Source organism: Vipera berus, assembly GCF_964194415.1.
Source record: "Vipera berus genome assembly, chromosome: 5".
In the NCBI taxonomy this organism is placed as follows: domain Eukaryota; kingdom Metazoa; phylum Chordata; class Lepidosauria; order Squamata; family Viperidae; genus Vipera; species Vipera berus.
Window position 1 is genome coordinate 89,471,002 of NC_138207.1, and position 17,562 is coordinate 89,488,563.

General features: G+C 41.0%; 1 protein-coding gene across 4 annotated transcripts in view; it reads right to left on the minus strand.

The window, feature by feature from the left end:
• The window catches only part of LOC308669087 (solute carrier family 22 member 15-like), a 45,018-nt gene extending 31,551 nt beyond the window's left edge, over positions 1–13,467 (minus strand). For 2 of the 4 annotated variants that reach the window (XM_081329565.1, XM_081329564.1), the window contains exons 1-3: positions 13,270–13,467; positions 12,267–12,323; positions 2,145–2,291 (exon numbers count right to left, since the gene is read on the minus strand). In XM_081329565.1, coding sequence (XP_081185691.1) covers positions 2,145–2,291; positions 12,267–12,323; positions 13,270–13,353 — 288 coding nt within the window. In that variant the 5' untranslated portion in view covers positions 13,354–13,467. Of the gene's footprint in view, positions 1–2,144; positions 2,292–12,120; positions 12,231–12,266; positions 12,324–13,269 lie in introns of those variants that run through there. The other 2 variants (XM_081329567.1, XM_081329566.1) reach the window with 2 other exon arrangements.
• Between the last annotated feature and the right edge of the window lie 4,095 nt (positions 13,468–17,562).

Consider the following 17,562-nt stretch of genomic DNA (forward strand, 5'->3'; position numbering starts at 1 on the left):
GTATCTATTTGAGCAGTCTGACCTGGTCTGATGGGTTAGGGTTGGGGTTTTAATACATCTTAATTATTGTTTTAACCTGGGCATTTATTTAATCGCTTTTAACTTTTGTATCCTGTTTTTGTATTTATTGCCCTGTACACCGCCCTGAGTCCTTCGGGAGAAGGGTGGTATAAAAATATAATAAATAAAATAAATAAATAAATAAATAAACAGAAATAATGCTTGCCAGAAACAATCACTTGGGGAAGGTGGGAATTTAGTTTTTGTTTTGGGGGGTAAAAACCTCAGCAATTGGTTCAGAGACCAAATTCTCACGCAGTTCAGAGGGTTTATGATTTATGCTGACATATAAAAATGAATTGTAAAAAAACAATAAGTACACCATAAATGACAAAGAATAAAAAACAATATAAATGATATTTGTCTAACCATATGCTGTCATATGATCTAGGTTACTGTAGCAAGTAGTAGTAGTCCTCATTTAGTAACCACAATTGGGAAAGCAAAACAGCTGCTAAGTGGGAAATCACATGACCACGACCGTGCTTTTCTTTTCTGTACTCCCCGTTTTTTGGAACACTTACCCTGGCATTGGCATAATTAGCTAGAAGAGAATTATCATTTGCATTTGCATTCACTGTAGGGGAGGGATTAGAAGAAAATAAGTAGGCATGGAGAAGCAGAATGGATCAGGCACAACAGAGTTTGCATCCTAAAACTGCTTCCCCCACCCCACCCTGTCCCTCTGCAGAGTGAAGAGACTGGAAAGGAAAGTGCTAGAAGAGAGCAAGCAATACACAAAAGGAAATAGAACCACAAGGTTTATGTACTATGCTTGTGGATGCTGGCACCAGTGAATTGGCTTCGATGTGTATTTCCTATTGTGTGCCTGTTTACTCTTTTTTAATTTCTTCCCCTCCAAACTCTCCACTCTGTAAGGAAGGGGGAAAAGAAAAACAGGTGATGTATAGGATGTGTACTGACTTTAATAGAGATCACATGATGGAGGGATGCTGCAAAAGTCATAAATGCAGGCATTAGTTGTAAAGTTATATTTTTCAGTACCATCATAACTCCAGTCATAACGGTAGGCAAGTACTACCTGTATTTGGGTGTGAATTTTGGCCCTTAGTTTAGGTACAAGGGGAACAACTTCTTGGAAATGTGACCAAAGGGCAAGGGCAATGAAATGGCTATAGGTATGTAAGTGACCCTGGTAACCTTCAGAGGAGCTGATAATAATAATAATCTATTGTAAGACTCTGCTTGTGAGACTAGTCCAGGGGTCTTTAAACGCGGCCCTTTTATGACTTGTGGACTTCAACTCCCAGAATTCTGGGAGTTGAAGTCATAAAAGGGCCAAGTTTGAAGACCCCTGGACTAGGCTCTAGGGATCAAATGGGATTACTGCTAATATATCAGCTCCCCTACCCAAACTACTTGAGGCAGTGGCTGGACTGGCAGTGGAGTTCCCCAGACTAAGGGTACTGGAGGATTTTAATCTAATCTCTCTGGGCACAAGTTCACACGTGATTTGTGAGTTTGTGACCATCATGGACTGATCCAGGTGATGGGGGTAATTCACAGTAACAATCACACACGAGACTTAGTTTTTATCTTGGGACAGTTGCAACATATTCTGATGCTGGGACATCACAATTAATAGCCTTGGATCACATCACACCTATGTAGCCTCTCTATGTCTGTAGACCTCAGAGAGCGCCCTGCTTTCCTGAGAAACTCTGGGAGATGAAATAACAGAAGATGTGTCTAGAATGTTACCAGAACAAGATGAGGTATTGTATTTGGTCAGAAGTATATTTATATTTTTTATAAGTTTGCTTCTTACATAAAAGATCCCCAAAGCACCATTTACACTTACACTGCAGGAGGTTCTACAATTCTATACGTATGATCAACCCCTATATGTTGATATAGTACAGCATTGTCCCTTAAAGTATTTACACTCAATGTCTTGTGCCTAAATAGCCAGGTTTTTGTTTTCCACACTGAAAACTACGCTCTTCTTTAATACAGGCCAGTTTAACCGGCTTTTTAAAAATATATATTCAGCCACTATGCAGTTTTGGTTGGGGACCTAAACTGCATAAAAATATTAACTCAAGGCAACAAAACATACTTGCCTCTGTTGCTATAGAAGTGAAATTACTGGTAAACCTGACATGTTTTGCAAGAGCTTCTGCATTAGTCAGGATTCCTTCTTGGTCAAGATGATATTCTGGCACAGCTCCCACGAGAACAATAAGCATAGACTGAAAGGCAACAAACACCTTAAAAGGAAAACAAAAAGAAGTAATTTATGGTAAACTGTCAGATCTCTTTGTCTTACTGTGTTTTTTTACACACACACACACACACACACACACACACACACGTTCATGGAGGGGGTAGGGGGTATTGAAAACATTTCATAAACAAATTGGTCTAATATACACAAAGTTCCTAGCACACAATATTAACACTCCAATGAAAATGTTCTGATCAGTGACACATATATTCTTCCTAGGAATAATCTGAAATGTATTACACTGTATTTTATTGTTATCCTACATATATTAACTGATGACAATCCAATGGGAATATAGTGGAGACGTATCTAGGAATGGTACAGGTTTCTGTGATGTCCGCTTTTTGACTTTTCCAGGTCAGGAAACAGAAGCTGCAAAACTACTGGATGTCTGCATTGCAGGCGGTCCTTGACTTACAACAGTTCATTTAGTGATCATTCAAAGTAACAGCAGCAATGAAAAAAGTGACATGACTATTTTTCACACTTACAACTGTTGCAGCATCCCCACAGTCATGCGATCGAAATTCAGACACTTGGCAACTGGCTCATATTGATGATGGTTGCAATGCCTCAGGTTCATACAATCCCCTTTTGCAAGCCTCTGACAAGCAAAGTTAATGGGGAAGCTGGATTCACTTAACAACCATGTTACTAACTTCAAAAGTACAGTGATTCACTTAAGAACAGTGGCAAGAAACAAGATAAATTTTGAGCTCAGTTGTGATCATAAGTCGAGGGCTACTTGAACTATTATTAAGTGTCAAAATCAGTGGGCCAGAGAAAGATAGATAGAAAAATGTGGGTTAGACCAGGGGTTTCCAACCCTGTCAACTTTAAGACTTGTGGATTTCAACTCCCAGAATTCCTCAGCCAGCCAAGCTGAAGTCCACAAGTCTTAAAGTTGACAGGGTTGGGACCTCTGGGTTAGACAGTGTCACCACCAGGTGGATTCATAACTGGCTGACCAACCGCACTAAATGTGTAGTTCTCAATGAAACTGCATCTACATGGAGGGAGGTGTCTAGTGTCTTAGGCCCAGTACTCTTCAATATCTTCAGCAATGATTTGGATGAGATGATAGATGGGGAACTCATTAAATTTGCAGATGACACCAAGCTGGCAGGAATAGCCAAAACTCCAGAAGACAGGCTCAAGATACAGAAGGATCTTGACAGTCTTGAACACTGGACCCTATCGTGACCTCCCGGGTAGACTACTGCAATGCTCTCTACATGGGGCTGCCCTTGAGGACCACTCGGAGGCTTCAGCTGGTGCAGAATGCGGCCGCGCGAGTTGTGATGGGAGTGTCCCGATACTCCCATGTAACACCTCTCCTCCGCGAGCTGTATTGGCTTCCAGTTGCCCTCCGGGTGAGATTCAAGGTGCTGGTAATGACCTATAAAGCCCTAAATGGCATGGGTCCGGGTTATCTTAGGGAACACCTGCTGCCAGCATCAATCTCCCATCGTCCTGTGCCCCGACCTTCGTTCGTTTCGCCGGGACCTAAAAACCTGGTTGTTTGATTTATCTGGCCTGGACTGAGGGGTTTTAAATTTTTAAATTTTAAATTTGGGCTATTGTTATTTAATCCTATTTTAATTTTAACATTATCTTAATTTTTGTACTGTTTTATCTGTTTTTATTTTGCCCTGTAAACCGCCCTGAGTCCTTCGGGAATAGGGCGGTATAGAAATCTAATAAATCATCATCATCATCATAACAACAACAACAACAAAATGAAGTTCAATGGTGAAAAAAATAAGGTCCTACATTTAGGCAAGAAAAACCAAATGCATGGGTATAGTATGGGTGGTACCTGGCCCAACAGTAGTTAATTGTGAAGGGGATTGTGGAGTCCTAGTGGACTATCACCAGAACAATTAATTAGTGGGACTACTTTCCTCCAGAAATTGCGAATGCTCCAACACTGGAAGTTTTTAAGAAGAGATTGGATAACCATTTGTCTGAAATGGTATAGGGCAGGCATGTCAAACTCGTGACGTCACACGACATATCACAACATTGCGTGACGTATCACGACATATCACAACATCGCGTGACGTATCGCGACTTTTTCCCCATTGCCAGCAATGGGGAGGGCACGGTTTCATTGTGATGCATCCGGCCCATGGGCCGGCAGTTTGACATGCCTGGTATAGGGTTTCCTGCCTAAGCAGGGTGTTGGACTAGAATACCTTCAAGGTCCCTTCCAACTCTGTATTCTATTCTATTCTATTCTATTCTATTCTATTCTATTCTATTCTATTCTATTCTATTCTATTCTATTCTGTTCTGTTCTGTTCTGTTCTATTCCTATTCTGTTCTGTTCTGTTCTATTCCTATTCCTGCCAGCATTGTGCTGCAGCCGCCAAAAAAGCCAATAGAGTCCTAGGCTGCATTAACAGAGGGATAGAATCAAGATCACATTAAGTGTTAATACATTATAATGCCTTTGGTAAGACCACACTTGGAATAATACATCCAGTTTTGGTTACCACAATATAAAAAAATGTTGAGACTTTAGAAAGAGTGCAGAGAAGAGCAACCAAGATGATTAGGGGTCTGGAGGGTAAAACATACAAAGAACGGTTTATGGAATTGGGTAAGCCTAGCTTAATAAAAAGAAGGACTAGGGGTGACAAATGATAGACGTGTTCCAATATCTAAGGGGTTACCATAAAGAAGAGGGAGTCAACCTATTCTCCAAAGCACCTAAAGGCAAGACAGGAAGCAATGGATGGAGACTAGAAGTTGTGAAGTTGTGCTCCAATACCAGAGACTTTTAAAAAGAGATTGGGCAACCAGTTGTCTGAAATGGTATAGTGTTACCTGCCTGAGCAGGAGGTTGGACTAGAAGATCTCCAAGGTCCCTTCCAACGGTTATTCTGTTATTCTATTATTATAAAGAATAATATCATGATCTTGAAAGTCTGAATTTCTTTTATTCTCCCTCTTATAGCAAAAGAGAATCAAGTGGGACAATCAATTTTCTTCTTGATCTTCCTGTTTTTCCAGGCTAAAGTGATGGTTTTGTAATGGGTATTCATATAACCAAGGCTAAATCCATACTCCTCTAGAAACATTCTAGAATCACAGGAACCAATTTTCTCCCAGAACTCTCCCATATAACAAGTTGCAGACTCCAACTGAGCTATAGAAAGTGATAGTTTTATTTTCATGCCACTACCCTTCGGGAGGATGAGATGTACTAACTAGTCTTTGCATACACTCAGGACTATCAGTCCTTAAATACCTACTTTAGTTAAGAAACATTTCCATAACTCATACAAGTAATCCTCAGGCTCTGATGGTAATTGGGATGAAATTTCTGTGGCTAAGAGATGCAGTTGTAAAGTATAATGTCACATGATCACAATGTTTAGCAACAGCAATCCTAGTCGCTGTTGCAACCCCAGGTTTGCACAGGTCATTAAGAGCAGATCTTACATGATTGGAGTCCTGGTGAGAGCTGCAGGTGGGCTGGAGAAGGCCACAAGTGGGCACTTCTGAGGGCTGGTGGGCTATGGAGTGGGGACTGCTACTGAGCCAGATGGGCGTGTGTGTGTGTGTGTGTGTGTGTGTGTGTGTGTGTGTGTGTTTGTGTGTGTGTGTGTGTGCGTGCGCTGGGATCTCATGCTCCAGAGCAGAGCTTCTTGGAAGAAAATGCAGCGGTAGAACTTATGGGAGCAACTTCAGGCCTTCCCTGCAGCTTTCCTATTGATTTTGCTTATGGGAAACTGGCAAGGAAACTCAACAAATGGTGATCATGTGGCCGCCTACAAGTCTTAAAGAAATAGTTCACCCAGCCTTGACCAGGTTTATTCTTTACTTTCCCCAGTATTCCATATTTTTCGGACATGCATTGAAGGTCCCTTCCTTAAATATTGCCTTCTTGTGGGACTTAGGAAGGCTGCTATTTCCACAGCAGCCCCTGGCCTGTTGAATACCCTTCCCCCAGGGATTCAGTAGCCCTCATCCTTTTAGCCTTCTGGAAGGTCATAAAAAGCTGGTTCTTCCCCCAGGCACTTGCATACAATGGATGATTTGCTGGGAGCATATCAAGAGGATGAATTGTAAACTGGTTAACTCCAGTAACTGTATTCAAATATGCTTGGGACGAACACATATCCATCATATGACAAAAATTAAAAAACAAAATAATAATAATAGAGAAAAAGAAAGAAAAAATCTCAAAGGGCAGACTCGATGGCCGCTAGGTGTTTTTTTTTGTGCCCTAAGTTTTCTGTTTCTATGATTGAAGCACTGAGTTTTTTCATTTTTGTTCCATGTGTTTTTCTTTTCTTTTCTTTTCTTTCTTTTGCTAGTTTGGGGCTTATTGTAGTTGTAAATCTTTTAAATAAATATATGAGTGTTTCTGTTCTCCTCTAAGAGGCAAAGTAGAGTACAAGCCTTGGTGAAACCGTTTCAATGAAAGCAGGGCATTGCTGGGCATACGCTGACTGACATAAAGTCTGCAACCAGTCGCATTGTGTCACTACAGGGACCACAATCCCTGGAAATAGAATAAATCAACCTTTTCTGAACAAACCCTTTGCTCGCCAAAATGATAGGTGTTTCAAATATTTAACAGGCAAGCTTATCAAAAACAAACAAACACACAAACTGCTGACTTCCCAACTATGCTGGGCAAAGCTGCATTTCCAAGAAACGAATTTTGTTCATGTTTAATATGACACTATTTGATGATGTTTCATAGGTGTTTAAATGTTTCATAGGTGTTTAAAGAGTAAAGGTAAAAGCTCCTGCTGCATCTTTATATTCTTTATGCCAGGACTTCTCAAACTGTCCGTCATGAAACACACAGCGGCAGTAGCAACTAGGGAAGGGGTATACTTTTAAAAAGGCTGATTAGTCTTCATACCTTTTCAAAATTCACTTCTGGTTTATCTGCAGGAGGAAAGACTGAAGGGAGTTTTGAAAATGACTAACCATCTGAAAAATCATAAGAGTTTTTATTATTATTCAATGTTAGTTGGATTTATGTTAGTTGCATAAATTGATTTATCATTTTACAGATTTCAAAGTTTGAAAAGTTGAAAGTTTGAAAATCTTTGATGTAGGGGATAGAAAAGGGAGCACTGTAATTTCCAAGATATTCAAAGATACAATTTTTTTTGTGCAACTGATTCAAGTTCTACTAAGTTAATATTTTTGACTTATTATTAACTTTAGTTGCTATTTATTTATTTATTTATTATTTATTTATTTTTGGGACTTATATGCCACCCTATCTCCCGAAGGACTCAGGGCGGCTAACAACAATAAAAACAACAATACAAAAGTTAAAAGAGATTAAATAAACAGCCCCAAAATAAGTTAACTAAACAATTTAAAAATTAAAACATTTTTAAAAACCCGTTATCAATCCAGGTCAGCCTGATGAAAAAGGAAAGTTTTGAGGTCGCGGCGAAAGGACCGGAGATCTGGGGCCATCCGGAGCTCAAGGGGGAGTTGGTTCCACAGGGCTGGCGCTCCCACAGAGAAGGCCCTCCCCCTGGGGGTCGCCAGCCGACATTGTCTAGCCGATGGCACCCTGAGGAGGCCCTCTCTGTGTGAGCGCACTGGGCGATGGGAAGTCGTCCCCGGCAGCAGACGGTCCTGCAAATATCCCGGGCCTAAGCCATGTAGGGCTTTAAAGGTAAGTACCAGCACCTTAAATCTCACCCGGAAGACAACCAATGCAGCTCACGCAGTTGAAGTCCACAAGTCACAAAAGGGCCAAGTTTGAAGACCCCTGCTTTGGAGGATAGCCATTGAAAGTTAGAACATAGAATTATAGGGCTGAAAAGGACCTTGGAGGTCACTTAGTCACACTACTGTTCAAAGCATGAGACTTACCAGAACATCGGTGAACAGCGTGCTGAAACTGGGCGAGAAATTTGATCTTCTCTCACCTACACTATATCCTGAACTTTTGAAAAAGATACCCCAAGAAGCAAAAAAGCCTCCAAAAGTGAAAAGGAGGGGGAGCTTTGCCTCACCCTCCCACTGAAGGAAGCAGCAATGAAACTATTAAAGGGAACAGAAACATGCTGTTGCTGACATCTAGTGGTGGAAGAGAATATATAACTTTTAGCTGCTTTGTTATAAGTATTGGTAGGATCCCAGAATGAGATAACCTACTTCTTTGATCTTTAAAAAGAGCTAAACAAAAAATTCTGGGCCACCCATAATAAGCAAAGACTATAATTGAAAAAATATAACTGACCTTCCTGGATGATAAACACCTATTGACTGTGACTTTTAAGCTGTTTTCAGAGAAAGAAAGAAAAAATGAATTCTAGCTATCATGGAATCTCAAGAATCTACCAATGAAGGGATTGTGATTTAACACAGATGGAGGAAAACACACAAGACGTGACTGAAGCACTGGAACTAGAAGAGATAGTCCACACCCCAGAATCACAAAACAAAGTGGAAGGTAAGAAGAAAAGCATGACAAAATGGATTACAGAGATACTAACAAATCTATGACTTGAGAGACAAAAAAAGATAGAAGAAATCAACATCTTACCTGATTTGTCTCTCCCATTCTTAACATCCACAAGAAAATGGCAAGACTTTTTAACTAAGTGGAATAGATGGATAAGAAAAGCCATTTGGCAAAAGAAAGAGACTAAAATCATATCCAAGGGATTAAAAATTTTTATCCTCACTGCAACTGCCTTGGTGGAGCAGTGGGCTAATGCCTCCTTAAGTAACACCAGCTGCCTGCAATTAGTGCAGGTTCGAGTCCCACCAGGCTCAAGGTTGACTCAGCCTTCCATCCTTCCGAGGTAGGTAAAATGACGACCCAGATTGCTGGGGGCAATAAGCTGACTTTGTAATAAGCTGACTTTCGGGGGCCCGAAAGCCCTAATAAGCAGGCATATACATAGAATGAAGGCTATTGTTAAGCACATTGATTTGTGCTTTAAATTGTAAGCCACCCTGAGTCTTCGGAGAAGGGCGGGGATATAAATGGGATTTTAAAAAAAAACCCTATCCTGTGGCCTAAACCATGCTGAGAAATTGTAAATGGGATGAGTAGGCTTGAATTTGGGTCTCCTCACTTGTAGTTCAACACTCCTAACCAATCTTCTGAAAACTTCAATTTTCTCCCAGTATTCTACAGCTCTCAGAATTGTCAGCCAATAAATATTGACAAGGAATTCTGGAAACTATAATCCAATACAGTTGGAGAAAAATTCTAATACTCTATACTTAGATTAATAGAATCTGACACATCTATTGTATAAAACACACACACACACACACACACACACACACACACACATGCTAAATGTTTAAGCATTCAGAATACACTTGTTTAGTCCCAGACACGGGACAAATCTTATTTCCTGTTTCGGCCTAGCCCAAGGCCATCTACAGACAGTAGCCACAGCAGTGGTAGCTCATATTTGTGTAAATTTTTTGGCTTGCTAACAAAGAATAAAGGGTCTCCCTTTATTCTTTGTTAGCAAGCCAAATTATATATATATATATATATATATATATATATATATATATATATATATATATATATATATATATATGTATATGTATATGTATATGTATATGTATATGTATATGTATATGTATATGTATATGTATATGTATATGTATATGTATATGTATATGCATATGTATATGTATATGTATATACACAACTTTATTGATTAGCCCTTGGGCCATATCAAAGTGCAAAGTTCCAGCAACAAACCATCACCAAAACTTGATAAAACCAATCCAAAATGGAATTTGATAAAATACAATTTAAAATGGAATTTGATAAAATACAATTTAAAATGGAATTAAAATAAAATACAATTTAAAATGGAATTAAGATAAAATACAATTTTAGTAATAAAATGAAATTGTAATAATGTACAATAATTTAAGATATAGATAAAATATGATAACATTATATTTCGGAGTCGCCCTTGCAATCTATCCCAATCAGTCCCACATATGCAGATCTTAACCGGATCATTTTGTTTAAATACTGTGCTACGTTAAATGTTATTTTCAAGTTCTGACCGGACATAAGGTAAGTTATTTTGATATGGGGATCCCAATGGGTCATTCGTTTGGTATATTGACCAAGATACCTGTCTCTCACCCTCTTATACAGACAACAGTCAAATAGGATGTGAGCCAGGTCCTCTACCTCTGCTGCTCCGCAAATGCAGAGACGCTCATTATACGGTATAGCATGAAATCTCCCATATCTGACCATTGTGTCAAGCAGTTCGAATCTCGCTCTCGTAAATATCTCCCTAAGATGTTTTGGGAGTTGTAACTTCAAATAACTGTCCACTTGAAAAGTACATTTGTATTTACTCAGCCATTTCAAGTTACCCACCTTACTAAGGATAGCTATATCAGTTTGTGCTTCTATATCCTTAATTCTTTGGGAAACTCTTTTTTAGATTGTTCTCCTGTTACACAAGAGACAGGAAGGCCACAGCTTCTTACAAAATTTGTTAGTTTGGTGATCCAGGAGATTTGTGATTGTAGTTTTATTTGCTCTAGTAGGCATAATTTGGGGAGTCTATCAGTCTCCATTTCATTAACTTTGCACCAGTAGTTATAAGCTCTAATTTTAGATAATGCCTGAATTGTATGAATTCCCAATTCAGCTCTAACTGCTGCAGCGGATGTTCTTGGATCTACACCCAAAATACATCTCAAATGCTGGGACTGTGTTTGTTCTAAAACTGTGGTTGAGTAAAGACCCCAAATTTCTGCTCCATACAAGAGCATTGTGGTAACCTTAGCCTTATAAACCTTGAGTAATGGAGCTAGGGACCCTGGGTAACTATGGTTCTTTAGTTTGAGCAATAAATTCAAACGGGCTTTTGCTCTAAATGTACTCCGTTGATGATGGCAGGCCCAAGATCCAGTCTTGGAAAAAGTTACTCCCAAATATACAAAGGTATTACCTGCTCAATTGGTTCACCATCTAATTGCCACTTATGTCTCTGATGGTTTCTTCCAAACACCATTATTTTCTATTTAGATTTGCTAATGATTAGGGAGTTATCCTGGCAATAAGAGCTGAATCTTCTTAATAGCCTACGTAATCCTACGTGAGTATGATAATAAAATCATATCATCAGCATAAAACAAGCTGTTACAGTAAGTATTTAGGATCATCGGCATGTGTACCATGGTATCTTTCATTAACCCTGGCAAGTCATTGATGTATACATTAAATAATAATGGGGCCAGGATACACCCTTGCCTTATCCCTTTATTTGTGTGAATCCTGTTAGTCAGGGCCCCATTAACCCCATATCGCACCCTCAAACAGGTACTTGTGTAAAGGGCTTTAATCAAAGCCAGGAGTCTGGGTTCCATTTTAAGAGATGTCAATTTACTCCATAGTACGTCTTTATTTACCATATCAAATGCTGCTGTAAGGTCTATGAAAGCAGCAAACGGGTCTCCTCTTATAGGCATATTTGGCAATTAGATGGTTCAAGACAAAGCAGTTATCAATAGTAGATCTGTTTTGTCTAAAACCTGCTTGTTCTTCTGTGAGGATGTTGTTTTCCTCTACCCAGATTTCAATTCTGTTCAAAAGGTACCTAGCATATATTTTTGCTACAATGTCAATCAGGCTGATCGGCCTATAATTACTAGGATCCTTTTTATTCCCTTTTTATATATGGGGACAACTATTGCCATCTTCCACCCATCTGGTATATGGTGGGTGTTATTTATGTGTGTAAAAAGACCTGCTAATACAGGGCCCCACCAGTTGGGAAATTTCTTAAATAATTCTGCTGGTAAAAAATCCTCACCTGGGGCTTTATTGCTCTTTAAGCTTTTAATGATGGACTGTATCTCCTTTTCTGAGACTGGTGGCCAAGGGATGGATGGATGGATGGATGGATGGATAGATAGATAGATAGATATAGATATAGATATATATACGAATGTCTTTCACCTTTTCCGTTGTAGCATATTTGTGCCGTGGAGAATGCTTTCCTACACATAAATATACCTGTAAAATTTATATTAGCACAAATAGGTTGAAATATATTTTAAATTAAGTAAATATATGCACAACCCAGACAGCATTGGGGGGGAAAGACAGTGACCAGTAAAAACCCATATTCAAAGTTGCAACAGGCAATCTTACAACTAAATTGTGTTTGGAGATTTCAGAAGTTAGTAATTCCTGTTTCCACTGGCAAGTTCTCTTGCCAGCGCAGTGCTAAATTTGTGAAACTCATATGACCACTCATCTTAATACACAATAATTCTCTGTAGCTCATAGCAGCCATAAAACATGTAAGAAATCATTTTACAACAACCAAGCACAAGAAGAGTGCTTCATCTTGTAATGTAAACCGAGTGAGGCGGGTTCTAATTCACGTAAAGATCAGGGATACCCCCCCCCACACTCTTTCCAAGTGATGCTATACGACAGGGGTCTTCAAACTTGGCCCTTTTGACTTGTGGACTTCAACTCCCAGAATTCCTCAGCCAGGACTCCCAGAATTCCTCAGCCAGCCTGCCTGGCTGAGGAATTCTGGGAGTTGAAGTCCACAAGTTATAAAAGGGCCAAGTATGAAGACCCCTGCTATACAATATTCTCTTTTCCTCCCCGTCTGAATTGTCAGGAAAACGGCCACCCAAGAAAGGTGTAAACCCGCTTTTTTACGACTCCCAACTCCAAGGAGATGCTGATCGCTCCCCGCAAACGAGAGAAACGAACCCACCCCCCTACCCCGCAATTCCTGCCGTTTTCACGGGCCACAAAGGAGGCGGCCGCATTTCCTGCCACGCCAGCCACCGGAGGAAGGCGGGCTCCACCCACTCCCTATCGTTGCCTTGACGACAGCAGCTACGTACTCCTCGCCCTCCCCCCCCCTTATGCGTTCGACGAGGAGGACCGAGGAGGACAGTGAAGGAGCGGCGAGGCCCCCCTCGACCTCTGCGCCCACCTGTAGCAGCACCAGGAACGCGGCGAGCTTCTTCTGCTGGGGGCCGAACTCCCCCACCAGCCCAAAAGCCTCGTCCAGATCCATGGCTCCGTCGGGTCACCACGCTGCATCCCCGTCACAGTCCCCGAAAGCGAACGGCGGGCTCTAGAGCGCTGAGCTCGCTTCTCCTCTCCTCTGCAGTTACTTTCCGGAGGTGGTTCAAAGGAACGCTCGCAGCGGCCTCTACTGGCTGCCTCTGGGCAGAACAACAGCCAGTCATCGTGGGGGCGGGATTAGTATTCGGAGCATGGGGAGGGCTCTGGAGGGTTCTGCTTCACGCTTGCGCAAAGCGCGCGGTTGGAGGCGGGTGCTTGGCTGTTTTCTTGGTGACGTGGCCTCCTGAATGGAAGTTGGTTTCTTGGTGGGCATCTTTATTTCGAATGAAAGTTCAGGTATAACTGATGATGCTAATTGATGAATGCAAAACAAAAAAAAAGCAGTTGTGTAAGTGGAACGTGCAATCTAGTCTAGATATCCCTTGAGTAAACCTAATTCACTGCACTTGGCAACTTTAAGACTTTAAATCCCCGAATTTCCCAGCCAGGGAAATTAATGAGCGGCAAGGTAGAGGTACACCAGGGATCTTCAGACTTGGCCCTTTTATGACTTGTGGACTTCAACTCCCAGAGTTTGAAGCCTCCTGCACTAACAGAATCCCCCCTCTGTTCCGATTGCCCAAGAAACAAACATCCGCGATCGGTGCTCAATCAGACAAGAAGCTTTGAGAGGAAGATGGAATCCCAACGGACTATAACGGATTGCAGCAACTCCCTTCCCCAACCTTCGAGTCTATGCCGGTGATGGATCTAGTTACAGGGGTCTTCAAACTTGGCCCTTTTATGACTTGTGGACTTCAACTCCCAGAATTCCTCAGCCAGCTTTGCTGGCTGAGGAATTCTGGGAGTTGAAGTCCACAAGTCATAAAAGGGCCAAGTTTGAAGACTCCTGATCTAGTACATGGGTGGGTAGTTGGAAAGGGCTAACTCCTACTTTACTCACCCAGGTCTGTTTCGGATGTCAGATTTACTAATACACAGTAGTAAGAATAGGCCGTATGCATTTGAACTAGAGATATGTAGGATTTAATCGAGCTTTCATTTTCTCTGTGTTTGTATAGCGTACGGCAGGGGTCTCCAACCTTGGCAACTTTTAAGACTTGTGGACTTCAACTCCACAAACCTGGCTGAGGAATTCTGGGAGTTGAAGTCCACAAGTCTTAAAAGGGCCAAGTTTGAAGACCCCTGATCTAGTACATGGGTGGGTAGTTGGAAAGGGCTAACTCCTACTTTACTCACCCAGGTCTGTTTCGGATGTCAGATTTACTAATACACAGTAGTAAGAATAGGCCGTATGCATTTGAACTAGAGATATGTAGGATTTAATCGAGCTTTCATTTTCTCTGTGTTTGTATAGCGTACGGCAGGGGTCTCCAACCTTGGCAACTTTTAAGACTTGTGGACTTCAACTCCACAAACCTGGCTGAGGAATTCTGGGAGTTGAAGTCCACAAGTCTTAAAAGGGCCAAGTTTGAAGACCCCTGATCTAGTACATGGGTGGGTAGTTGGAAAGGGCTAACTCCTACTTTACTCACCCAGGTCTGTTTCGGATGTCAGATTTACTAATACACAGTAGTAAGAATAGGCCGTATGCATTTGAACTAGAGATATGTAGGATTTAATCGAGCTTTCATTTTCTCTGTGTTTGTATAGCGTACGGCAGGGGTCTCCAACCTTGGCAACTTTTAAGACTTGTGGACATCAACTCCACAAACCTGGCTGAGGAATTCTGGGAGTTGAAGTCCACAAGTCTTAAAAGTTGCCAAGGTTGGGGACCGCTGGCGTACGGAAATTAAGTCCTCTCTTAAGTGAGAGCAGAACTGAGCTGTCAAGCTCTTTGGTGGCCAGTAACATCAGTGAGGTCTGGAAATGCTGGATTATTTTTTGGTGAATCATTAAATGTTTAATCATTTATCAGCACAATGTTACACGTATTTAGGATAGCTACAGTAAACAATAAAGCTTGGAAAAACATATATGGGAACATCAGTGTGTGTGTGTGTGTATATATGTATGTATATATATATATATATATATATATATATATATATATATATATATATATATATATATACACACACACCTTGGAAATCAGACCTCGTTACAAATTACTATCGTGTATAAATGATCTGCTATTTTTTTTTCTTCCATTCAGTTGTGTCTGATTCTGAGGCTGTCTGTACTATAGGCCTGCAAATTTCTTAGCAAAGTGTCTAAAGTGGTTTGCTATTCCACCTTCCAAGGTCAGCCAACTAACTTTGGGCCCAAGGCTAGACTAGAATTCATGTTTTCCCAGTTTCTAGTCCGATGCCTTATCCACCACATCAAACAGGTCCCATTTTAGTTCCACTATAAATATATGCAAGATTCCTGAATTGGGACTGGAGCGGCGTGTGTAACATTCTAAAAGTTGAATTCTATTTCCCATCATGCCTAACCAGCACAATTAAAGACTGAAGAAATATAATTTACAATCCAACATATGCTGGATTATAAATTGCAACATAGCATGTTGCCCTCATGCTTCAGCTGGTTTAGCAAGACAACAGAGATTTCTTCTTTCTTGATCAGAAGCTCTCATTCCAGTCAAGGTAGTTTCAGAGATACTTTAGTGCAGGGGTCCCCAACCTGTGGGCTACGGCCCAGTAGTGGACCATGACCTCCTGGCCACTGGGCCACAGAACAGGCTGGCCAGTGCACGCAAATGTGTGCATGCACACACCATTCGCACTAGCTGAGACTGCGGAGTGTGAAAACAGGACGCTGCCTCACCTCAGGCACAAAAACAGGATGCTGCCTCACCTCGGGGCGTGAAAATTGGATGATGCGCCTCGGGACATGAAAATGGGCCGCCGCTCCTTGGGATGCGAAAACAGGGCATGGAAACAGGGTACTGCACTGCGCAAGAATGGGGTAGGGCTAGTATCATGTGGGCACTAGCACTAGCCCTGCCCTGTTTGTGTCGCAGCCCCATACACGTGCACCCTCGTTTACCTTCCCTTTCCCTCTGGTCTGCCCACTGAGAAAGATTGGTGACCTCTGCTTTAGAGCACAGAAAGCAGCTAATGAACACAGAAAGTTGATTGTATCAAGACTGATTTGCCCTTTCACCTACATTTTCTCCATAGCTCATAGCTTGGCAAAAAACAGTAGAGATTGTGGAATGGAATGCAAAGGTGGGAGGGATGGTATCTAGGTAACCAAGGCGTCTTTGAGAGCCTGCAAGAACACCAAGGTCACTAACACAGATGTTTGATGGAGAAGTGGGACTTTTCCCATAACAACATATTACCATTGGACAGTGTGAATACCCAGTGGGTGAGGGCAAGGGAATCTATTGTTTAATTAAGTAAGCTTTCACGCAAGAAAACCAAAGCTGGTTTCTTCTGTGCCAATGTAAATTTACAGTAAAGTATTATACTCTTGATAAAATCACATCCCAGTTTATTTTTCTGGAAATGCCAACTGGACAGTTGACAGATTGTAGAGATTTGACCAGTTTCTAAAAATCCTGCCTATTGTTTGCAACCAAACCTGAAAGGTTGGACATATTTGCAAGGCAACACAATAAATTATTTGCTATCAGACCATGAAGCTTGAATGTTATATTTAAAATGCACTTTTTAAAATAGAATTACCTTTGTAGCAATAAAGAGCAACTTTCTAGAAAGCAAAGACCCAAGCTGAGAATTTAAATGATTTCAGCTAATAGAAACCAAGAGAAAATAAAATTTAAGGAATTATTCATTCTCATCCTAGTTATGCTGTTAGTTGGTTGCTTTCAATTTACTCCCAAACTGCTAAGGCACGGGTGTCAAACTCGCGACGTGTTGTGAGGTACTATGACTTTTTCCCCATTGCCAACAATGGGGTGAGCGCGGTTTTGGTGTGATGCATCCGGCCCATGGGCTGGCAGTTTAACACCCCTGTGTTAAGGGAACCAAACTTCTTAATCCCCATTGATGCTAGCTTGAGTTCATTGGAGTAAGGATGAGATACAAATGCAGTACAGAATATCATTATGCATAAGACGTGAACGGGACTTGGTAGAAACCAATAATCTGTTACTAACTACAAAATTCTATTATAAACAGTACAGGGAAAGGTTGTTAAAGGCAAAACCAATATTAAACTTACAAAAGGAAATAGGACAAACCACTTAATGGCAAAAAGGACTGAAATAGAAAAAGGGTTGTGC